We start from the raw sequence: 23,308 nt of genomic DNA on the forward strand, positions 1-23,308 counted from the left end.
TCTTTCGGTTAGACTTTTATTATTCTCCCTCTCATCTCAAGTCTTCTTGCACAGCTCGTACACTTTTTCTTTATACACATCAAACCTTTTCATATTAGTAGACGCCTCTCTCACCAACTTTAATTTAATAGAGCATATAGATGTTTTCTATCACATTAAGTTTAATACAGTTGGTTATTGCATATTAATATTAATACAACAAATAGCACATTAAGTTTAACAAAAGGATCATTAACTTTAATGCCAATGGCATATGCATTATTACTTGAAGAAGAGCTACATGATTTGAAGTACATGTGCTAGGTCTTATTGATTTTACGCATAAAAAAAGAATTGATCTAAAAAGAAAATGGAGGAAACTAATACATCCCAACTCCCATTATTTGATCTAGACAAGGAATAGTTCAACTACCTAACCGAGGGATTTAGCATAGATATCTCAATGGAATTTGTTAACTTAGTTTCATGGCTCTGCCTTGTTCCAGCAATCTCTGTTGCCAAACTCTCCTTTAGTTCCACCACCACCTGACTCATGGTTGGCCTTTTTATAGCATTTGGAGATACACATGCCATTGCTATCTCCACAGCCTTCCATACAGCGTTCGTGTTGAAGTGTCTCTCCAACCTCGGATCAACAATGCCGTAAATGTCTCCTTCTGCAAGCATGGACCTCACCCACCGACTGATGTGAATTCTTTCATGTTCCCTTGATGAGTAAACAGGTCTACAGGAGATAATCTCCAACAGCACAACCCCGAAACTATAAACATCACTTTTCTCATTCAACCTGTTTGATAGGTTGTACCTTCAAGTACAAGTTACAACCATTTGCAAATCAAACATCACATTTTTTAGTTTCTAATATTTGATAATTTGAATGCTCCAATTAAGGGATGGATAAACTAAAAACAAAAACAAAAAAATTACTTACTCAGGGTCAAGGTAGCCAGGAGTGCCAGCAACGACGGTCGATACATGAGTGTCATCATTAGAGGGGAAAGTTCTGGATAGTCCAAAATCAGATAGCTTGGCTTGGAAATTTTCATTCAGCAAAATATTTGTTAATTTTACATCCCTGTGGATTATTGGTGGCTTACAGCCATAGTGCAGATACTCCAATCCTGCATTTCAAGTTGAGATACCACATCCCAAATATTGAATTAAAAGAAAACAAAAGAAAAGAAAGAAATTAATAGGAGATGCTAGCTAACAAAAATATTGTTACAAAGCTTTTAGTTTCAGACCTTGTGCAGCGTCAATTGCTATTTGAAGTCTGTCTTTCCAAGTCAAGATAGTTGAGCTGCTACCTGCATCCATAACAAATAAAGAGCCTAAAGTTTAGAAGTAGTATGAGAAATAGTGAAATTTTGCTACTGAACATGCAATTGAAGTGCAGGCAAACCTGAAAAAAGATGTGCGCGCAAATTTCCACTAGACATGTACTCGTAGACTAGCCCTACCCCAGTCTTATCATTGCAATATCCAACCAGGCTTGTCAAATTTTTGTGATGAACTCTCACAAGAAGATCAACCTGTAATAGAACAGACAAGAACATCTTAGTTTCTAACAAATGATTTCAGCTCAAACCCAATAATATTGTATTAGTTTATTTAGACAAACATGCCTCCGCAAGAAATTGTTGAAATCCTTGAACTGAGGATGGCGAAAGCATCTTGATAGCTAGTTGAGTATCGTTGATGTAGCCATGATAAACATTTCCAAATCCACCTTTTCCAAGAATCCGCTTGAAGTTGTTCGTGATCTTAATGATCTCAGAGTATGTAAACAGCCGTTTTGTTGACTCCACTGACGTCCCAATGGTGTCTTTTGCTTCTGCAACAACTCCTAATACCATATAGAGCCATAATGAAGAAGGTTATACATTAGCATTTTAGGATGTAAACTTTCATCCTATGTATAAAACTATATAGCCATAAATTTATGGAAGTCTACCATGTCTTTTCCTTTTGAAACCCCACCAAGCAGCTGCTACACATAATAAGAAGACTGAAATTCCAACGATTGACCCTACTAATGGAATAACAAAATTGTTCTTCTTCCTTTTGCAAGAAACAGCTCCAGATAGATTTGGATTTTCGCATAAACTGACATAAAGATGGTTGATAGCAAGAGTAGTTAAATTTTGATCAATATAATAGGTACCAATAATATAAGCTCCTCTGTAATATTAGAAGCTAATGTTATAATTCTCATGAAAACAGAATTTGGTTACAAAACTGGTGGAAATTTGAAGTAGGCCAAACAAACAAAAACAAAACACACAGACAGACACATATTACAGCCATGGTTTTCTACAACACAAACCTTAAAGATAGCAAACCACTCTTGTTTCTGTCAATTAGTCTAATTGGAACTGAGCCTGTGAGCTTGTTTTTCTCCAGGTTTCTGCAAATGTGAATTAAACACTATATCCATCACCCTGCTTTAGTTTGTAACCAAGGATTTGCAGTTTTGCCCCATATAAAAGTAACAAAAAACTTACAGCACATTTAAGTTTGTCAATTGAGACACGAAGTCCGGAATTGGTCCTATCAAGTTGTTGTTTGATAAATCCCTGAAATCAGCTCAACTCAGTTAAAATAAACTGATAGTGCCACATAAAATTCTGATCATATTCTGTGTACCTTCCCATTAATTTGTAAACTTATGTAACAAGTACAGAGGAAGACATATATTTGCACTTACAATGTATGTATCATTTCGAGATTGGATATAGAAGTAGCTATCTCCCCTGTCAGTCCGCTTGAGGACAAGTCCCTGCAGATTGCACATCCTGTAACTTAATTCATCGAAACATGAAATTTAAATGAAAAATATAAACTGAAGATATACATACAAGGATATGATTCTTGGGGACTCATTTTCACGATAGCTACAGTTTAGACCTTCCCACAAGTAAGCATGCGGGACACATGGATCTCCTTGCCAGTTCTTTTTAATCTTGTAAGTTGACTTGATGTCTTTGATTGCGTCAACTAATTTAAATATTTTCGGAATCAAACAGAAAATCCTCATCAAAATCAATCATACACATGTGCACTAAATTGATAGCAAAAAAATTCGCTTGTGTAGGGAAGAATTACTTACCATCTGCTTGGTTTGTTTCTGATTCTAAGAATTCTTTTACCATGTAAAACTCGATAGCATTGAGGATTGGTGGAAGGGTAGAGTTCTCAAACTTAAAGATTGAGAAATTATATTGCCCTCCATTACTGAGAGCTTTAGTGTTGTAACTAGTTATGACGCCCAAGTAATTACGAAGAACAAGACTTTTTTCAAAGAGTTTTCCATCCCTATTGATGTACATCTGTCTAGACTGGTTGCCTGGGAGTTTCTCAACTTCTGAAAAGTGCATGTAAACATAATATTCCGTAACATTATCAGAAGGCAGCCACCGAATTTCCAAGGAACTGTTTTTATTTTTCGGTGTGGCAGCTGTGCTCAGGACAATTTCTGGTGGTCGGAAATTATTGCTATTGTCTATGGTGGATGTGGTAATTAATTGTGTCCAATCATTGTCATAGTAGCCATTCCAGATGCGATCAAAAGCATCATATGGAAACCTGCATAGAGAATAAGATACATTGAGTTCATTAGTATTGTTGGCAGGGGATTTGAAATTAGGACGTCTTCTGACATTGGGAAGAGAAATACTCTCGAGCCCCTGTACTATGTACTCACCTATATGAAGTTAAATTAGCGTTTTGACCCGTGTCAAATCGCATGTCAAGTGCCAAGGACTCCCCTTCAGTTACATAAGATCCATTCACTAAAGGCCTTATTTCTAGAGCTGATATAAATGGGACCCCGGAGCCTGTGTTTACCAGACAAACATGTATGTAGTTTCGGCCAGGGACATGTATGAGCTCCTTGTGTGTGATAGTAGATGCACTCTCCAACTTCACCGAGCTCCATAAGTTAGCTCCAAGATGCAGATCGAATTCAGGAACTTTATTTTGGCCATCATAATTCCCATATACGAAACTTGATCTGATTAAATACTTGTAGCCATCAGTAACATTGATCTCGTAGCAGTTTCTGTTTCCTTCAGGGAAGCTCCTAAGAGACGTGTAGGGCTCTTGATACCTATAGCCATATTCCTGTAACACGGATTTTCTTTCACCCGTGTCTATGAAGGTTTCGTCTGAAATGTAGTTAATGCCGGTTGTGTTTTCAGTATAGCTGGAATTTCCGGCGAGGCCGCAGTCTATGCTAATGAATCCTGAGACACATGGAAGGCATGGATTATACATAAGATGTGTTAGTTTATGGATGAAGAGGTTTAGAGTGAACCAACGCCCAAGGTTAATCGGAACAAGCTCTGATACCACTGTTAATTTATGGAAGAAGAGGTTCATGAAATGGTTGGTTTAGTGTTTAAGACAACAGCTTAACTTGGAATATAAAACTTTTGAAAGATTAACAAAGTAGTTTTACTTGAATGGAGGAGGAAAGGTACAAAGCTTTAGATATAAGACTTAGTGGGATATAGGACAGCTGGTAGTTTTCAGCTTACGTATTTGTCAAGGCAACAAGCCTATGTATAGGAGAGTTCTAACCGACATAGCTTAGTCGGTTAGTTTATTATATTACAGCACTTATACTAAAGCATTCTTTGATATCATGATATTTTGGATTCACCGACTTTGCTAGGTTGGTTTTCAAGACACAAGTACATTAAGTTTAACAAATGATACTATATATATATATATATATACATGTATATGTTACCAAAATTGTGTTATGAACATACATACCTGGTTGATCATCCCGGGCATGAACTAGGAGGAGCATAAGAGCAAAGCCACCAAGCAATGGAAGGAGGAATGGCTTGAATGTTTGCGACATCCTTCAACTTTGGGAAACTAGATTAATATCTGTTATCATTTTATACAATCAGAAATGCTATTCAGATACATTTTCTTGACCGAGCAATACGCTAGAAAGTGAAGTATCACATATTTTAAAGAGATGTTTAGTCATATACCCATTCTTAGCACTAATAATATAAATAAATCCTACACCATTTAATTTCTATAAACAAACCCAAGAAAATCCAAAAAATGACAGCTAACCCTATTGAATTTAATCTTAATTATTAAATTACTTTGATACCCTATTGAGTATTTTAGGTTTTTTTAATGAGGTTTTGGGGTTGTACTTGTTTTAAGAAATTGATGCAAGTTTTGTAATTTATAAGAGCATCTCCAAGGGAGATGTCAAATACCAAACATCAAATTTAAATTTGATGGTGATGTATTTGATATCTTACACAGCTTTACACTCCACCCGATATGTCAAATTAAATTATTAAATTATTACATTTTAGTGTTGATTTATTTTTAATTAAAAGAAAAGAAAAGAAAAGAAAAAATAATAAAATATTCATTTGACATCTTACTTTGAGATGTCAAAATAACATCTCAACCTGACATCGGTTGGAGTGATGTGAGATGTTATTTCTAGTATAAAGGTCTATGTGACACTTTGACACATCGGTTGGAGATGCTCTAAGAAGTTAATGTAAATGAGCTTTGAGTGTATTTAAGTCCATTTCATATATGATACTTTTATAATTGGGCCCCTATATTGGGTATAATAGTGAATCCCCCTATTTTAAAACCAATGGCTAATTAAACATATTGTGGCATTGGCAGGAAGAGTCAATTAACAAATATTTTCCGGCTTATTATTACAAAACGTCCCTAAGATTTACGAAATTATCAGATTGCATCCTTAATTTTTTTGTGTCATTCGTGGTTCTCAAGGTTAGTATGTATGATAACAAATGGTCCCTGCCGTTAGGTTTCGTTAAAAACTCCTTTAGTTTGCTGACGTGACATATATATATATATATCATAAAACATCCATGAGGTTCACGCACCTATCAAAAATGATCCATGCGAATTTTTTTAATTTTTTCATTTAAAAATATAAATTATATTTTAAATACATGTGACACTATATTATTGTAGATGTGGGCTCCATATATATGTGTCACATCAATAAACTAATGGAGTTTTTAAAAAATAATTAACTAATGGAGTTTTAAAAAAGAATTTAAAATTCATAAAATTAAAAAATTAAAAACTAAGGGTTTAGGGTTCATAAATGGTCCTCAAGATTAAAATCCTTCTACAAATGGTTTTTTCATTATAAATAATTTTAAAAAGAAAACCAAAATTTTATGAATTTTAAATGAAAAAATTAAAAAATTTCATAAGGACCATTTGTGATAGGTGTGTGTGAACCTCAGGGACGTTTTGTGATATATATATATATATATGTGTCACATCAACAAACTAACGGAATTTTTAACAGAACGTAATGTCGATGACCATTTGTGATCGCACATACTAACCTTGAGGACCACGAGTGACAAAAAAAAAATATTAAGGATGCAATATGATAGTTTCGTAAACTTCAGGGACGTTTTGTGATAATAAGCCAATTTTTCCACAACATGCAAGTCTACCATTCATACCTATCTTTGGATGGAGTTATTCAAAATCTAAATTTGAATGACATTATAATGTTAAAGTCGTATGCGTAATATTTTCCACAACATGCAAGTCTACCATTCATACCTATCTTTGAAAAACAAATTAATGATGAATTGTGTATGTTTTGTGCACGAAAGTCCCATTGATGATAATCAACTGACCAAACTGGTGGCTAAAATATGAGCTGATTCTAGAATCTCAGTCACCAACGAAAATTTGCGTCTTTAGATCGACTTGAAGGAAAATTTGTTCTTGTAGGTGCGTCTTTGAAGGAATGTTGACACGTTCTGTAGTTGACTTATGACCAATTCGCTTTGACTTTTGCGGAAAATTTGTCTTGCATTTGAAAGACCGTGGGTCTACGGAAGGCTCGTAAATACGGAGGAAGACTTAGACATGAATATGATTGAGTAGTTGTGGAAGCAAAATATCTACGGATCCTATGTCAAATAATTAAGTCAATTAATTTGGGAATTATTTGATTCTTACATTAATTAGGGATTTGATTTGAATCAAATCCCTAATTAAATCAATCTCTCCAAATTAAGGAAGAATAATTCCTTTCCATATGTGGAATTATTCTTCCGAAACCCTAGCCTCCGAGTCTCTTATAAATACATAGCTACACCAAGAGTTGAGGTAATTCTAAACTTAATTCTAAACTTTTGTTTGAAACTCTACAAAAATCCTCTCTCATAAACTCCAGTTGCCATCCTCTTTCTCTCTCTTACACAAGGCTCCGGCCACCACACAAGACTCCAGCCACCCGGTTCTCACACTAGATAAATCTCCATACCTTTTGTTAGCTATTGTTTTCCTACTAACACTCAACCTAACTTAGGGATCAAGGACAGACCCAGGATTTCAAAATGGAATGGGCTAAATTTACCTTGAGTATAAACCTATTATGTCCATCTCTATTGCTAGAGAACTCAAACCCAACATTTCGCGACCTAAAATAGAATTATTCATGTATATCTCATACTGAACTTTATTAATTATGTAAAAATGATTGAACTCTAAAATAATTTTATGTTTAATTATTTCTTAATTTAATTTTAGTTTATGTCATCGTAATTTATTTTCTTGAACATTTAACTTTAAAAAATTCAAATTTAGGAAACAAAATTTTGATTCACAAATGGTGTAAGGAGATAAAAGATAACATTTATTACCTCTAAAAAAAATATAACATTTATTACTTTTTTTGTTGTTGGAGCTAATGTATTACTTGTTTCTTTGTCTCAAAATTCTTTTTGATGTTATTGTTACAATATTAAAGCTGCGCAAGGGGGTGTGGTTTTAATTTAAACAAAAATTTGATGGGTAAATGTGGTTTTTAATTAAAGTTTTTTAAGGTTAATTGTTTCTCTGTTCTCAAAACAAAAAAGTTCATTGTTTCATCAAGTCAACGCACAGCTAGGGTCCATTTATGTTGATCGGAACTTGGGGTATAAAAAAAAGAACCGCCTGGTCTATAGGCCATGTTAACCAAAGGGATGGTCCGTCCCTGTTAGGCATCCTTCTGAGTATGTTTTTTTTACTCCGTATTGTTTTGCAGTGGTAAAGAGAAGCGAAGAGGAAGACGGAATCTTTAGATGAATATTCTTTGGGGACGAAAATCGCGGTCAAGCCTACGCTTTTGTCTCATGTTCATCATCCAATTATCAATCGGCAGCTCAGAAAGTCACTATACACTTCTCAAAGTCCATTTTTTAAGTTCTGTTAGTCTAGTTTTTTTTTTCGTTGGAAGTTCTGTTAGTTTAGTTAAATTGAACACTTGACTGTAATTTCCTTTGGTTATTATAGTAGCATTAATTTTCTCCACCAGCGTGGAAGCTACTTCCAAGTCAGGGTTCGCTAATATACAAAGTTACATCGCATGCATGACTTGGTCGTCTTGTAGGCATCTTGCGCGTAACCGTCCATGTCAGAAACATCATCGTATCGTATTATATGGTGATGATTGATGACCAATTTACGTAGACAATTGTGTGGAAATTTGGGTTTGATTAGAGAAGACTTGTAAAAGGGACGGTCTGAAATTAGACTTTTCTATATAATTTAAGCCTATACTTGTTTTAAGTCACGCTTTTAACTCTAAATAAGATGTCACGCTACTCCACGACTAACCCACTCCAACGGAAAACCTTCAACTTATTTGTCTTTCATCAAATGTCCCACAGTATAGTTCAGGATGATTTCATCAAACTTCCAGCCCTTACGCCCAATGTTGATCGAATAGCTCTCCCTGATAAAGGATTAGAATCAGCCCTTACGCCCAATATGATCGAACAAAGTTCTGATACAAGTTGTTGGAATTTATGCGCTCAACTCTGATACCATTGTTAGGATTTTTAAGTGCTCTGATACAACTATTGGATTGGATTGACTCGGTCGTCCTGGACGTACCTGTCCATGTCAATTTGGCTTGCCTTATGGAATATTTGGGCTTGATTTGAAAGGCCTGTAAAAATAATTGATAATTAGACACTGTTGTTTGGCACTTCAACCACTTTTGACCTTATAGTTTCAATTCTCTCAATTTTGCCATTGTAGTTTCGTATTTGTAGCAATTCAAGGACATGTTTGTATTTTTGTCAATTTCTTTAACGATGCAAGAGGCAATTTCGTCAACCCAAAACCCTTGAGCCTAAAAGCTTGTTTGAAATTTTCCCCATTTCATATTAGGGCTCAAAATTCAACCACTAATCCCAATTTTTGAAGAACCCTAAACCCAAATGACCAATTTCAAGCCCTAATATGAAATTAGGGGAGTTTCAGACGAGCTTTTATGCTCAAGGATTTTGGGTTGATGAAATTGCCCCTTGCATCGTCAAAGAAATTGACAGGAATACTAATTTGTCCTTGAATTGCTACAAATACGAAACTACACGGCCAAAATTGACGGAATTAAAACTACATGGTCAAAAGTGGTTGAAGTTCCAAACTACAGAGACCAAAAGTGACTTTTAGCCTTATTCTTTTTCTTTTTACCAAAAGAAAATGTGTTATTTACAAGTATTATTTTTCATTTTGTTTTTCGCTAGGGGGGAGGAAGAGTCATTAGAGTCACCGCACTGGTCAATAATAATAATTTACTCCACAGTGAACCAAAAAACGCTGTGATAGGGGATAACTAGGGGTATTTTGTTGCCGGGTTGCCCAAACTGGTGACCAGGGTCTCATCAGCAGAGCATGAGGAGGCTGTAGCTGCAACGGAGGCTGCTGTGATGTTTGCTGAAATGTTAGCCTTGGAATGGATGATTTTTGAAGGAGACTCTATTGAGGTAGTGCTGAATTTTACGCAATACTTTCAGCCGGGTTAAATTTTTACGCACTCATTGTGAGGCAAATAGTGTAGCACATAGGACTGTCAGATGTGCTCTATTATGTACTCATGTTAATGAGTGGTTTGAAATGCCTCTAGACATTATTCATAAAGTCTTGATTGAGGATAGTTGCAATTGGAATCACATATTAAGTTTCCTACTTCTTTCTAGTTTTTGATAAAGTTTTCCTCCTACCATCGAGCTTTACAAAAAAATTAAAATTAAAATTAAAATTAAAACAAGAGAATGTAAACATAACAATGCGCAAGAAAATTGAAAACTTTGGAGACGGGGCCTAATATTTATGATAATGCGACCTTAAGTTAATTAATACAAGAACAGAGCTCAAACAAGAGTCCTAATTCATGGACTTGAACAACATCCAAGAAATATGGAAGATTACAAACTTGATGAAGCCTAACTTCTGTGATGTGAAGAACTTATATCTATACTAGAAGTCTAGAACAGAGTCAAAACAAGAGCCCAAATTCATGCTTCTTTTCATGATTAGCTACAGAGGCACAATGGAACTCAAGCAGAAGCATTATGTACTGGTACCAGTACTACCTCACGGAGGGAGTTAGCCTAACGATCGAATTGTCAGCCATTAATGCATTGGAATTATCTAATTCAGCTACATGGCTATGATTTGTTCGAGCACGTTCTGTTGCCAAACACTCCTTCAAATCCACCACTAAGTGCTCATTTGGCTTTGCTTATTTGGGGTGACAAGTGATTTTTTTAAAATTTTGGGAAGCATTTAACAAGACGATCATTAACTTTAATGCCAGTGGCATATACATTAATATTTGAAGAAGAGCAACATGGGATTTGAAGTACATGTGCTAGTCTTATTAATTACCCATACAAAAAGAATTGATCTGATGGGGGAGAAGCATTTGGTAGAGTTCTGTCTTGATCCATCCCTATGCTCCTGCATCACGATCTAAAAAGAAAAAGGAGGAAACTAACACATCCCAGCTCCCATATTATTTGATCTAGCCAAGTAATATATAGTTTTACTACAACTACCTAACCGAGGGATTTAGTATAGCGATCGAACTATCAGACCTTATCTCAATGGAATTTGTTAACTCAGTTTCTTGGCTCCGCCATGTTCCAGCAATCTCTGTTGCCAAACTCTCCTTTAGTTCCACCACCACCAGACTCATGGTTGGCCTTTTTATAGCATTTGGAGATACACATGCCATTGCTATCTCCACGGCCTTCCATACAGTGTTCGTGTTGAAGTGTCTCTCCAACCTCGGATCAACGATGCCGTAAATGTCTCCTTCTGCAAGCATGGACCTCACCCACCGACTGATGTGAATTCTCTCATGTTCCCTTGATGAGTAAACAGGTTGACAGGAGATAATCTCCAACAGCACAACCCCGAAGCTATAAACATCACTTTTCTCGTTCAACCTGTTTGATAGATTGTACCTTCCAGTACAAGTTACAACCATTTGCAAATCAAACAACTCATTTTTTAGTTTCTAATATTTGATTTGAATGCTCCAATTACGGGATGGATAAACTTAAAAAAAAAAAAAAAAAAATTACTTACTCAGGGTCGAGGTAGCCGGGAGTGCCAGCAACGACGGTCGATATATGAGTGTCATCATTAGAGGGGAAAGTTCTGGATAGTCCAAAATCAGATAGCTTGGCTTGGAAATTTTCATTCAGCAAAATGTTTGTTAATTTTACATCCCTATGGATTATTGGTGGCTTACAGCCATAGTGCAGATACTCCAATCCTGCATTTCAAGTTGAGACAACACATCCCAAAAATTGAATTAAAAGAAAACAAAAGAAAAGAAATTAAGGAGATTGTAGCTAACAAAAATATTGTTACAAATCTTTTAGTGACCTTGTGTAGCGTCTATTGCTATCTGAAGTCTGTCTTTCCAAGTCAAGATATTTGAGCTGCTACCTGCGTCCATAACAAATTATATATATACTAAAACTGAGTTCACGAATTCACTGTTCCTAGACTGTAGCTTAGGAATAGTGAATTGTCGATTTTGCCCTTTATTAAATTTTCCCTTATGTTCCCTTTTTGCCCCTTCCCATTCGCGTCTCTTTCGATTCGAACGTTTCGTTTGCTCTCGCTTTCCAAATTGATCCGTTTCGAACCAGGCTTGGTTGGGCTGTTTGGGGGCAGCCATGGAAGATCGAGTTCACTGTTCTGCATGCGTGGGGGGCCGTCGATTTCGTTTGGGGAGGCGCGCTGCAAATCTAGCCACCCTTTTGGTCTTTATCTTATCGGTTCTCCTCTCAGATGTTGTGTTCGTGTGTTGCTGTTCCAGATGCGTTTCATCCTTCTTCTCATCGCACGGGTTTAGCTCAAAGGATTTCTGGTTTTCTAGGTTGGTTTATTCATTTGTCATGTCGAAAAATTGAGAAGTAAATCAGAAATTGTGTTTGGTTTGTTTTTACAGGGAGGAAGATCTAAGGAAAAAGAACTGGAGTAATCAATATGAGAACCCCCAATCAGCTCATCAATCTGTAATTGATGTCTGCGTGGCTGATATTCTGTTTGCATGTGGTTATAGACTCCTTTTTTAAAAAAAAATTATTTTTTATTTTTATGACTCCAGATCAGAATTATAATTCTAATAGATGTTATAGATTTTCTGTTTGCGTGTGGTTATAGATTTACTGTGTGGCTGATTTTTTTATTTTTTATTTCTTTCTGTTTGTACTTATCTTGATTGTTTTCCGATGAATTGTTTCAGCAAAGATCAGTTCAATAGTACTCTGAAATGTATATTTTGATGTTCAACTACGAGTTTGTCATACATATGTGTGTTTAATGTCATGAAGAGGTCTTTGCAAGTAAGACTTTGTACTTATTTGTTGAATGTTATGTTTCTTTTCTCGCTTGGCCTCTCCGATATCACTCTTTCCTCCATCACATCATTTCCTTTAGTTGTTAAATTTTCTGCTTTTAGTGAATTTGAGGGGTATAAAAGGAAGTGGAGGGAATTGGGTTCGGTTGTGTGAGTGAAATTATGCATCTTTGTGTGTTATTTCAGTCCAAGTTTGTACCTTTGTATATAAGACTTTGTACTTATTTGTTGAATGTTATGTTTCTTTTCTCGCTTGGCCTCTCCGATATCACTCTTTCCTCCATCACATCATTTCCTTTAGTTGTTAAATTTTCTGCTTTTAGTGAATTTGAGGGGTATAAAAGGAAGTGGAGGGAATTGGGTTCGGTTGTGTGAGTGAAATTATGCATCTTTGTGTGTTATTTCAGTTCAAGTTTGTACCTTTGTATATATGAGTGTGTTGTTCTGTTTTGATAAATGGGAAGGCAGCTGTGATTGGGTTTCTATTGTTAGATTTTGAAATTTTGACTGGTAAAGGCATTCTCAAGGGAACTGACTTTTTGGACTATATTTGCTCTGTTTCAAATGCTTTGCAGTAAATCTTTCTCTGAAATGAACCAAAAATTATATACACTACTTAACCCAAGCAAACAAAAGTGGGTGTTTTCATGAGTCATAATATATATATATATATATATATATTAATTTGATGTTAAAGCTCCTTCAATTTGTCATTTTGGATATCTATATAAGTGCATATGTTTGTAAATCTTTTGAGAAGTAGATCATTTTAGATCCTTCTTAGGTTTTGCACTTCCTCTGTCTAAAGCACCTGTAATTTATAATACAATTTACATCAGAGCATATGCTTTGTAATTGAATCATGAGAGCATTGTTGAATGAGGGGATCCGTACAGAGTGGTTTCTTTCCGTACAGATTTTTCTGTAGCTAATTTTTTTGGTTTAATGAAAAGATTGTGCATGTATAAAATACTCAAACTAATTTCATCTCCGATTTTTCTGTTTTTTTCTTCCTTTTTCTTCTTCTTTTTTTAAACCATGTTTTCTTTTGATATTTTGCGGGTGGTCTTTTGTTGCTTTGGATAGAGCAGTTTGGTTGGTGTTTTCAATTCTGTTAAGCAAGGGGTGAGTTTCTAGGCTGAAATTCCAATTAATTGTTTTAAGGTTTGTGAATAGAGCATAGGAATTAGCTAATGGCATCAATTGACAATTGGTTGGTGTTAATTTGTTGTTGTAATGATGGGTTTAGATGATTACAGTATCTGAGCATGTTGGTAAATCCTTTGAGTGTTTTGGCAATTGGGTACTTGAGAACTCCCAACATGAGGAGAGAGTGACAATGCGTAATTGATTGGAGGGAAAAACATGGTGTCTCTCTTTGTGTGTAGGTGGCTCAGTGGGGAATCAATCACTGCCTCAGATTCAAGCAGCGTTTATGCGACGCTCTCATTTTTTTGCTTGCAAATTGCAATTTGTTGGTATTTAAAGTAGTGGAAAATTTTCAAAACATTTCAAAGTGGTCCTAACTCTGATTTTCTGTTGTTTTTTGGTTTTTGAATTTGTTTGTTTCTTTTGTTTTTGTGGAATTTTTTATTCAATACTCTCTCTCTCTCTCTCTCTCTCTCTCTCTCTCTCAAGGAAAGCAAAACTTGAAAAAGCTTTTCTGATCAGTAGAGTGAAAATAATACTTAGAAGTGAAGAATCACTTTATCTCTTAATTACTAGGACAACAAAACTTGAAAACGCTCTTTTAATCCAATAATATACTTACAAAGGTTAGAACCAAAGAATCACTTTATAATACTTCAATTGATCTGCTACATTTATTGGATTCCTGAGTATTTCTTTTTTCTTTTTTTTATCAACTTTCATATCATATTAGTACATCCACCACACAGACACATCTTTCATGCTCTATTTTTCGTTTGTCTTGCTTCTAAAAAGTTAATTATTAATTTTCCTTGAACATGGTTTTCTTTTGTTTGTCGTAAAAAAAAAAAAAAAAAACAGAACAAGGAAAAAAAAAGGAGAGAAAACTCTATGATGAGAAAAGTCCAACCAGCTGGTTTTGCCTTTTGTTGGAATTGTTGGGGGATGGGAGATATTTTTTTATTGGCTCTTTCTCCCATGAGAGCTTCACTGTTGAAGCTTGATCTGGCTTTCTTGCGGCCGTTGATTTCGTTTGTGGCTGCTATGGTGCGAATTGGTTCGTCCATTTGGTCCTCTTCTTCATCAGATAATCTTCTTTTTATTTGTTCGCCTTTTTGTCTCATATCGTCTTCTTCCTCTTTCTTTCGTTTGTGCCTGTGCTGTTATTTGTTGGGTTTTCTTCTTCAATTTTTCAGATATGTCTTTCTTTTTCTCTTCTTCTTTTTTAAGCACGTCTTCTTTTGATGTTTTGTAGGTAGTCTTTCGACTGACGGTTCGAATGCCTCACCCGTTGTATCTCCCGATCGCTCCTCCTCGAGATTCAACGACAGCCATCCGACGATGACATGATCAATCGTCTGGGACCTGCGGTCTTTCCGAGGATCTCAATCAAAATATTATTAAGCAGGCAAGATCTCTCTCTCTCTACTTGAGCATGTGGATAATGAACCCTAGGAGCTTAATATCTGTTTGCATCTAAAAGGAAATATGATTTAACACTGTATAAAATATGTAGAAACCTACTTATCCTCTGTTTGCTAAGAAAATGCAAGAAAAAAACAGAAAATTTCGTCTTTTTAAACATTTTACTGTTGTTTTGTGGGTAGGAGTTCAATAATTATGCTTATAAGAGCGTTTGAGGTCACCCACTTAATAACATTATACTTTTTATTGAAATCACTTGGGTTTCTGTGGAAACTCAAGGACATAAGGGCAAAAGTTTGAGTCTTTGTTCTATAATTATCTTGAATTGAAAATTTGGTGCTTTTCTTCTTTCTTGCATTTGCTTGGAATTACAATGAAAATTTCCTTTCATTGTTTTTTTGGTTGTTGAAGGGTTTGAGCATGAGGAAAGGTGATTTTGCAACCTCACCAAAGCATTTCAGGTAAGAACCATATCCTTGAATTGCCCTTTTGGACCAAAAGTAAGCCTTTTGTGTGACGGTTTATAATATGATTGGGTTCTATGTTTGAGCTTATGGATTGGTTCATGGTGGATTTGAATTGGCACGCAGAGTTGCTTGGGTGAAGCTGATGACTTTGTGCATTGCAGGACTACAACAAAATGGTGCAACTACATCTATTCGTGGACTTTGAAATAGAAACAAGGTTTGCATCTTTTAATCACCTCCACTGTATTTCAATTTCTTTCCCTTTTATTAATTTTGATTGTATTTCTCCCCTATGATAGGATTGAACATGCTTTTGAACTGGTAATGGCAAGTGACTGTTTGTGCGTGAATGAAGGCTTGCCATTGCCCTTGGTGCTGATGTGGGACAGAGCCAGTGTATATGTACAGAAGTTGCGGTATACAATGTTCTCTCTCCCTCTCTTTAATTTCAGTTTTTTTTTTCTTTTAATAGAATTTCGTCAAATATTTTGGTTCTGGATTTTTTGTGTTGAAGAAATTTACAATAAAGGTATTTTATGACGTTCTGTGTTTGTAAATATCTTTTGTAGAACAACACAGAATGTTGACTGACTTTGAAGGTGTTACAAGAAAAAACGAAGTAGGGTTCTGCGTTTGGACTAGCAAAGAGGTTTGTCAATTGTCCTCTCATCCTCATTTTTTTTTTCAATTAGTCGATTACATCTCAGCCTTAAATTCACTGTTTTTTTTTAAATTTCTGTTTAATTTAATGAGACAATTTCTGTTACAGAATTCTAAATTATGCACTTCTTTTTCCATGTTAGGGTACTGGGATGCTAGGGGTTTCTTTTTATTCTCTTTTCCACTGCATATTATAACTTAGATGGGTATGCTTCAAGAAGGTTAGTTTTATTCTTGAAGAATACCCATTTGGTTTTAGACGTAGTTTATTTAGTTAAATATATGGCTACTGGTGAAATGGATTAGCCAAACATTGCATATGTAATATGCAAACAAATTCTTAGTATTGTTGCAAACAGTCAGTTTAAGTGAAGGATTGTTGTATGAAATTTGGTAAACAAATATCTAGAAATTATCTTCACAGTTTCTTAGGTTCCATTTAATTTGGTATTTGTTTTTGTGTGATATATTTCTCTTAGCGCGTGTCAAATGGTAAAGCTGCAATTAACGGCGCCTTTTTTGTGTTGCAGTTCCACCAGTACCAGGTTGTTAGGAGGAAGCTCCCTACTGCATCTATTGAGCACCCTAAGATTTACCAAATGAAGCTCTGGGCCACCAATGAGGTTCGCGCCAAGTCCAAATTCTGGTATAATCCTTAACCCTAGCTCAGCTTTTGTGATCCCAAATGTTCATTGGTGAATTTGGTTAAACTTAATATAGTTGATTGATTTGTTTGGATTAGGTGTTTCCTTAGGAAGCTGAAGAAGGTCAAGAAGAGCAATGGCCAAGTGCTTGCCATTAATGAGGTTTGTTCTCTCTGCCGTTTATACTCTATTTTTTCTTATTAATAAATTTATACCCATTTTGATTATTTGTCAGTGTCTAATGTAGTCAATGTTGTTTTGTGGTGGGGAAGTGGTTCCTCCTCAACTCTCCTCCTGGCTTAATCCAATTTGTTGCCAAAGGTCTCGCCTTTGACCCACTCTTTTATCACATTTATTTCGCTTTTTTCTAATTTTGTTTCAATCATTTGAATCGTATTTTGTATTTGATGTTTGGCTTTGGTGGCAAATGTGAAGGAGGCTGCGTCAGAGGCATCCCCTTGAAATGACCAGTTGATTTGGAGACGTATGTTTTCTTTTCTTTTTTTCCTTCATAATTGAAGCCTCCACTTTGCTGAATAAAGGCTCCTCTTGGCTTTAGTGTTTCGTTTCAATGAATTTTGGGCTCTCACATGTCTGCGAAATTGCGAACCTCTTTTTCTATAGAGATGTTCAAAGTTTGAACACTACGTCCATTATTTGAGTTCTAATACTGAATTTTAATTCTTCTCTCTTTTTAAGAACACTACCTCTATTATTTGGAATTGATTAAGATTATTTTTTGCGCCTGTATTTTGGCTAATTTTTTCTTTGGGAGTATTATGAAAACCTATCAGCATATCCACACCTTCTTCTACACCCTATTTCTCTGCACATTCCTCTCGAAAACTTAAATGCTTTATGCTCCACTGTAGCCTTTTGTAGTTTTCTCTGCTTTCACTTGGTTCCATTTTAAGTTTTTTTTTTTTTTTTTTTTTAATCTTTATTGTAAATTTGTTATTTTAAATCCTTAATTTTAGGATTAGTTATGGTTTATTTTTATACCTTATAATAAATTGAGATGTGGACAATGAATGTGTTTCTTCCTTCATAGTTGTGCTTAAAATAATATTTCTCTTGATATCTTTTCTTTCGTATATAGGTGACATGAAGAAGAAACAGGGAAGGAAATCTCATATGTAATGGGTATTTTATGTTGGAGGTTAGGTTTATTTTATGATTTTTTATGTTAGATTTCATACTGAATCAATTTGAAAGGTTCCCCTGAAGACTATATGAATTTCTTTTAAGGTTTTATGGTTATAAGTTATAACACATTAAATTTATTTTTCTTATCAGTTCTTTCAACTTTATTTTGCTAATTCAGTGAGAGTAGTTGTCAAAGATGGCATCAAAGCTTAGCAAATCTATGCTTGATGGGGTGAAATTACGATTTGATCAGTGATAGGACTTTTGGTTAAATCCCAAGCAGGAAATGCATTCTTTGCCATAGTTCCCGGACAGGTCCTCTTGGCTTCCCTTGATGCTATCAGTAAGTTAATTAGGGTTCTATAACCTATAGGTGTTTATAGGTTATTTCTGCTTTTATAGCTTACTTCTCTATTAGATCAACATAGCCTATAAATGGCAATACATGTATCAGTTTTGACCTTAGGTGTCTATAGATCATCTATTCTTTTGTACAACAAACTTGCACATGGTTTGATTTTGTTATGGGTATTTGGTTTGATTCTATTGAAGTCTGGGTCTTTTGGTTTCATTGTGGCAATGACAGGTTATACTTTTGTCTACCACATTTGTAGAATGCTTGGCGAATTTAAATTGTGGTTTGTGCAGTCGATTTTTTGGCCTTAATTCTGTAATAATAGCCACTTGTCTTCACTAAATTTTCCCATTTGTCTACACCAACACCTCTACCAGTTTCCAAATTTGTAGCAACAGATTAAACACCCATTGATTTGATGCTATTAAAGCTCGAGTGTTTTGGCTTAATTCTCTCATACCTATTTAATAAATTGTCACAATTGTTCTAAGTTTGTTATCAATTGATTAAATAGACTGCAGTTATACTTTTGTCCATCATATTAATAGAATGGTTGATGTACCTAGACTGTTGTTTGTCCTGTTGGATTTTGTAACTTAATTTTGTGATATGGTAGTTGGTCTTCGCTTAAATTTTTCCATTTATCTACACTAACACCTGCCATTTTCCAAATTTGTACCAACAGAGTTAAAACCCCTGCAAAGGACAAGAAAGAACAGAAGCCACCTCTATAGCAAAGCCATCAAGAGAAAGATCCCCTTCCAACATACATCAAGGCAGAAAATCCCCTTCCACCACCCAGTAGCATATATATGTAAAGACCTGTCCAAACTCTTTTGAACAATGAACATCTTAAAACTGCTGATATTTTGATACTATTTTGATGTTTTAATTGCTGCTTGGTTTATTAAAATATGATCAATATTTTAACATGACAAGCTGCATATAAAACGTGTTATTTGTCTATTTTTTGTAACATAAACTTGCCAAATAAAGCATGATGCCACTATTTAGATCTCCATGTCTATATAAATATTTCCATCTTTCATATATTTTTTCACGATTTTGTATACATTTCACACGGTTTTAAATCCCGCAGCATCGCGCGGGTACCTTTGCTAGTAAAGAACCTAAAGTTTAGAAGTACTATGAGAAATAGTGAAATTTGGCTACCGAACATGTAATTCAAGTGCAGGCAAACCTGAAAAAAGATGTGCATGCAAGTTTCCACTAGACATGTACTCGTAGACAAGCCCTACCCCAGTCTTATCATTGCAATATCCAAGCAGGCTTGTCAAATTTTTGTGATGAACTCTCACAAGAAGATCAACCTGTAATCGAACAGACAAGAATATCTTAGTTTCTGACAAATGATTTGAGCTCAAACCCAATAATATTGTATTAGTTTATTTAGACAAACATGCGTCCGCAAGAAATTGTTGAAATCCTTGAACTGAGAATGGCGAAAGCATCTTGATAGCTAGTTGAGTATCGTCGATGTAGCCATGGTAAACATTTCCAAATCCACCTTTTCCAAGAATCCGCTTGAAGTTGTTGGTGATCTTAATGATCTCAGAGTATGTAAACTGTCGTTTTGTTGACTCCACTGATGTCCCAATGGTGTCTTTTGCTTCTGCAACAACTCCTAATACCATATATAGCCATAATGAAGAAGGTTATACATTAGCATTTTAGGATATACACTTTCATCCTATGTATAAAACTATATAGCCATAAATTTTTGGAAGTCTTACCCCCACCAAGCAGCTGCTACACATAATAAGAGGACTGAAATTCCAACGATTGACCCTACTAATGGAATAACAAAATTGTTCTTCTTCCTTTTGCAAGAAACAGCTCCAGATAGATTTGGATTTTCGCATAAACTGACATAAAGATGGTTGATAGCAAGAGTAGTTAAATTTTGATCAATATAATAGGTACCAATAATATAAGCTCCTCTGTAATATTAGAAGCTAATGTTATAATTCTCATGAAAACAGAATTTGGTTACAAAACTGGTGGAAATTTGAAGTAGGCCAAACAAACAAAAACAAAACACACAGACACATATTACAGCCATGGTTTTCTACAACACAAACCTTAAAGATAGCAAACCACTCTTGTTTCTGTCAATTAGTCTAATTGGAACTGAGCCTGTGAGCTTGTTTTTCTCCAGGTTTCTGCAAATGTGAATTAAACACTATATCCATCACCCTGCTTTAGTTTGTAACCAAGGATTTGCAGTTTTGCCCCATATAAAAGTAACAAAAAACTTACAGCACATTTAAGTTTGGCAATTGAGACACGAAGTCCGGAATTGGTCCTATCAAGTTGTTGTTTGATAAATCCCTGAAATCAGCTCAACTCAGTTAAAATAAACTGATTGTGCCACATAAAATTCTGATCATATTCTGTGTACCTTCCCATTAATTTGTAAACTTATGTAACAAGTACAGAGGAAGACATATATTTGCACTTACAATGTATGTATCATTTCGAGATTGGATATAGAAGTGGCTATCTCCCCTGTCAGTCCGCTTGAGGACAAGTCCCTGCAGATTGCACATCCTGTAACTTAATTCATCGAAACATGAAATTTAAATGAAAAATATAAACTGAAGATATACATACAAGAATATGATTCTTGGGGACTCATTTTCACGAAAGCTATAGTTTAGACCTTCCCACAAGTCAGCATGCGGGACACATGGATCTCCTTGCCAGTTCTTTTTAATCTTGTAAGTTGACTTGATGTCTTTGATTGCGTCAACTAATTTAAATATTTTCGGAATCAAACAGAAAATCCTCATCAAAATCAATCATACACATGTGCACTAAATTGATAGCAAAAAAATTCGCTTGTGTAGGGAAGAATTACTTACCATCTGCTTGGTTTGTTTCTGATTCTAAGAATTCTTTTACCATGTAAAACTCGATAGCATTGAGGATTGGTGGAAGGGTAGAGTTCTCAAACTTAAAGCTTGAGAAATTATATTGTCCTCCACTACTTTGAGCTTTAGTGCTGTAAATAGTCCCGGTGGACAAGTACTTAAGAACAAGACTTTTGATAAAGAGTTCTCCATCCCTATTGATGTACATCTGTCTAGACTGGTTGCCTGGGAGTTTCTCAACTTCTGAAAAGTGCATGTAAACATAATATTCCGTAACATTATCAGAAGGCAGCCACAGTATTTCCAAGGAACCGTTTTTATTTTTCGGTGTAGCAGCTGTGCTCAGGACAATTTCTGGTGGTCGGAAATTATTGCTATTGTCTATGGTGGATGTGGTAATTAATTGTGTCCAATCATTGTCATAGTAGCCATTCCAGATGCGATCAAAAGCATCATATGGAAACCTGCATAGAGAATAAGATACATTGAGTTCATTAGTATTGTTGGCAGGGGATTTGAAATTAGGACGTCTTCTGACATTGGGAAGAGAAATACTCTCGAGCCCCTGTACTATGTACTCACCTAAATGAAGTTAAATTAGCGTTTTGACCCGTGTCAAATCGCATGTCAAGTGCCAAGGACTCCCCTTCAGTTACATAAGATCCATTCAATAAAGGCCTTATTTCTAGAGCTGATATAAATGGGACCCCGGAGCCTGTGTTTACCAGACAAACATGTATGTAGTTTCGGCGAGGCACATGTATGAGCTCCTTGTGTGTGATAGTAGATGCACTCTCCAACTTCACCATGCTCCATAAGTTAGCTCCCAGATGCAGATTGAATTCGGGAACTTTATTTTGGCCATCATAATTCCCATATACAAAACTTGATCTGATTAAATACTTGTAGCCATCAGTAACATTGATCTCGTAGCAGTTTCTTTTTCCTTCAGGGAAGCTCCTAAGAGACGTGTAGGGCTGTTGATACCTATTGCTGTATTCCAGCAAAATGGATTTTCTTTCCCCGGTGTCTATGAAGGTTTCGTCTGAAATGTAGTTAATGCCGGTTGTCTTTTCAGCATAGCTGGAATTTCCAGCAAGGCCGCAGTCTATGCTAATGAATCCTGAGACAGAAGACATGGGTTTTATATAAGATGATGCTATATACATATGTTACAAAAAATGTGTTTTGAACATACCCGATTGATCATCCCGGGCATGAACTAGGAGAAACATAAGAGCAAAGCCACCAAGCAATGGAAGGAGGAATGGCTTGAATGTTTGCGACATCCTTCAACTTTGGGAAACCAGATTAATATTTGTTATCATTTTATACAATCAGAAATGCTATTCAGATACATTTTCTTGACCGAGCAATATGTTAGAAAGTGAAGTATCACATATTCTAATCCCAATAGAGCTAATTAATTAAACATATTGTGGCAGGGATGAAGAGTCAAATTAACAAATATTCATTATAATTTTGTCCTATTTGGATGACATTTATAATGTTATAAATGTTTGTTAGTCACTGGTAAACTTCTAAAACGTCATATGCGCAATATTTTCCACAACATGCAAGTCTACCATTCATGCCTATCTTAGAAAAACAAAATTAATGACGAATTGTGTCTGTTTTGTGCATAGAAATACCATTGATGATAATCAACTGGCCAACTAATGGCTAAAATATGAGCTGATGATTCTAGAATCAAAGTCACCACAGGCTGCTTCAACTCCCATGATCAATTGTTAATCTATATATATAAAGCAAAAGGTAGATAATGGTGAAACATTCAAAATACCAGAAAATACCCTTAGTTAATACAAACATTAAGAATTGAAATTATTAATTAAATG

The 23,308-nt window shown here is 35.4% G+C and overlaps 3 protein-coding genes across 28 annotated transcripts; 1 reads left to right on the forward strand and 2 right to left on the reverse strand.

The window, feature by feature from the left end:
* Positions 1 to 241: 241 nt before the first annotated feature.
* LOC148917909 (putative leucine-rich repeat receptor-like protein kinase At2g19210) lies at positions 242 to 4,870 on the reverse strand. Its single transcript, XM_089050442.1, has 13 exons — positions 4,780 to 4,870; positions 3,704 to 4,352; positions 3,110 to 3,585; positions 2,859 to 2,997; positions 2,708 to 2,779; positions 2,505 to 2,576; positions 2,327 to 2,407; positions 1,955 to 2,106; positions 1,626 to 1,846; positions 1,403 to 1,532; positions 1,245 to 1,307; positions 932 to 1,121; positions 242 to 805 (listed from the first exon to the last, which is right to left on the reverse strand). Exons 1-13 carry the CDS (start codon positions 4,868 to 4,870, stop codon positions 409 to 411), a joined length of 2,733 nt encoding a protein of 910 aa, XP_088906568.1. The 3' UTR covers positions 242 to 408.
* A 6,015-nt stretch (positions 4,871 to 10,885) lies between these two features.
* LOC103342878 (putative leucine-rich repeat receptor-like protein kinase At2g19210) lies at positions 10,886 to 22,738 on the reverse strand. Its single transcript, XM_089050443.1, has 14 exons — positions 22,648 to 22,738; positions 22,032 to 22,572; positions 21,441 to 21,913; positions 21,190 to 21,328; positions 21,039 to 21,110; positions 20,836 to 20,907; positions 20,658 to 20,738; positions 20,310 to 20,441; positions 19,980 to 20,223; positions 19,757 to 19,886; positions 15,383 to 15,389; positions 11,728 to 11,786; positions 11,425 to 11,614; positions 10,886 to 11,300 (listed from the first exon to the last, which is right to left on the reverse strand). The coding sequence occupies exons 1-14, from the start codon at positions 22,736 to 22,738 to the stop codon at positions 10,886 to 10,888; spliced, it is 2,646 nt and encodes an 881-aa protein (XP_088906569.1).
* On the forward strand, positions 13,682 to 19,576 carry LOC148917910 (large ribosomal subunit protein eL20-like). Of its 26 annotated transcripts, none has more exons than XR_016126299.1 (13): positions 13,682 to 13,834; positions 15,114 to 15,266; positions 15,695 to 15,744; positions 15,874 to 15,967; positions 16,050 to 16,166; positions 16,320 to 16,399; positions 16,941 to 17,056; positions 17,153 to 17,216; positions 17,302 to 17,375; positions 17,490 to 17,538; positions 18,154 to 18,213; positions 18,379 to 18,543; positions 19,241 to 19,576. XR_016126299.1 is itself a non-coding variant. In XM_089050974.1 (10 exons), the coding sequence occupies exons 4-9, from the start codon at positions 16,151 to 16,153 to the stop codon at positions 18,192 to 18,194; spliced, it is 366 nt and encodes a 121-aa protein (XP_088907100.1). In that variant the 5' UTR covers positions 14,949 to 15,266; positions 15,695 to 15,744; positions 15,874 to 15,967; positions 16,050 to 16,150; the 3' UTR covers positions 18,195 to 18,213; positions 19,241 to 19,576. The 26 variants fall into 26 exon arrangements, 1 of the variants encoding a protein (XP_088907100.1); XR_016126300.1 differs by lacking the exon at positions 13,682 to 13,834 and adding an exon at positions 14,746 to 14,915; XR_016126317.1 differs by lacking the exon at positions 13,682 to 13,834 and having other exon boundaries at positions 14,951 to 15,266; positions 17,290 to 17,375.
* Positions 22,739 to 23,308: the final 570 nt, after the last annotated feature.

The sequence above is a fragment of the Prunus mume genome, linkage group LG4 (genome assembly GCF_029339155.1).
Source record: "Prunus mume cultivar Tortuosa linkage group LG4, ASM2933915v1, whole genome shotgun sequence".
Lineage (NCBI taxonomy): Eukaryota > Viridiplantae > Streptophyta > Magnoliopsida > Rosales > Rosaceae > Prunus > Prunus mume.

Bases quoted from the DNA above. Each gene is read 5' to 3' on its own strand.
- LOC148917909 (XM_089050442.1), bottom strand. From the start codon at position 4,870: ATGTCGCAAACATTCAAGCCATTCCTCCTTCCATTGCTTGGTGGCTTT. The intron at 4,353-4,779 runs GTATGTATGTTC...ATAAATTAACAG, and splicing joins TGCCCGGGATGATCAACCAG to TGGTATCAGAGCTTGTTCCG. The intron at 2,577-2,707 runs GTAAGTGCAAAT...AGCTGATTTCAG, and splicing joins CTCGAAATGATACATACATT to GGATTTATCAAACAACAACT.
- LOC148917910 (XM_089050974.1), top strand. The intron at 16,400-16,940 runs GTTTGTCAATTG...TTTGTGTTGCAG, and splicing joins GCGTTTGGACTAGCAAAGAG to TTCCACCAGTACCAGGTTGT. The intron at 17,217-17,326 runs GTTTGTTCTCTC...GTGGTGGGGAAG, and splicing joins AAGTGCTTGCCATTAATGAG to TGGTTCCTCCTCAACTCTCC.
- LOC103342878 (XM_089050443.1), bottom strand. From the start codon at position 22,738: ATGTCGCAAACATTCAAGCCATTCCTCCTTCCATTGCTTGGTGGCTTT. The intron at 22,573-22,647 runs GTATGTTCAAAA...CTTCTGTCTCAG, and splicing joins TGCCCGGGATGATCAATCGG to GATTCATTAGCATAGACTGC. The intron at 20,224-20,309 runs GTAAGACTTCCA...ATAACCTTCTTC, and splicing joins GTAGCAGCTGCTTGGTGGGG to ATTATGGCTATATATGGTAT.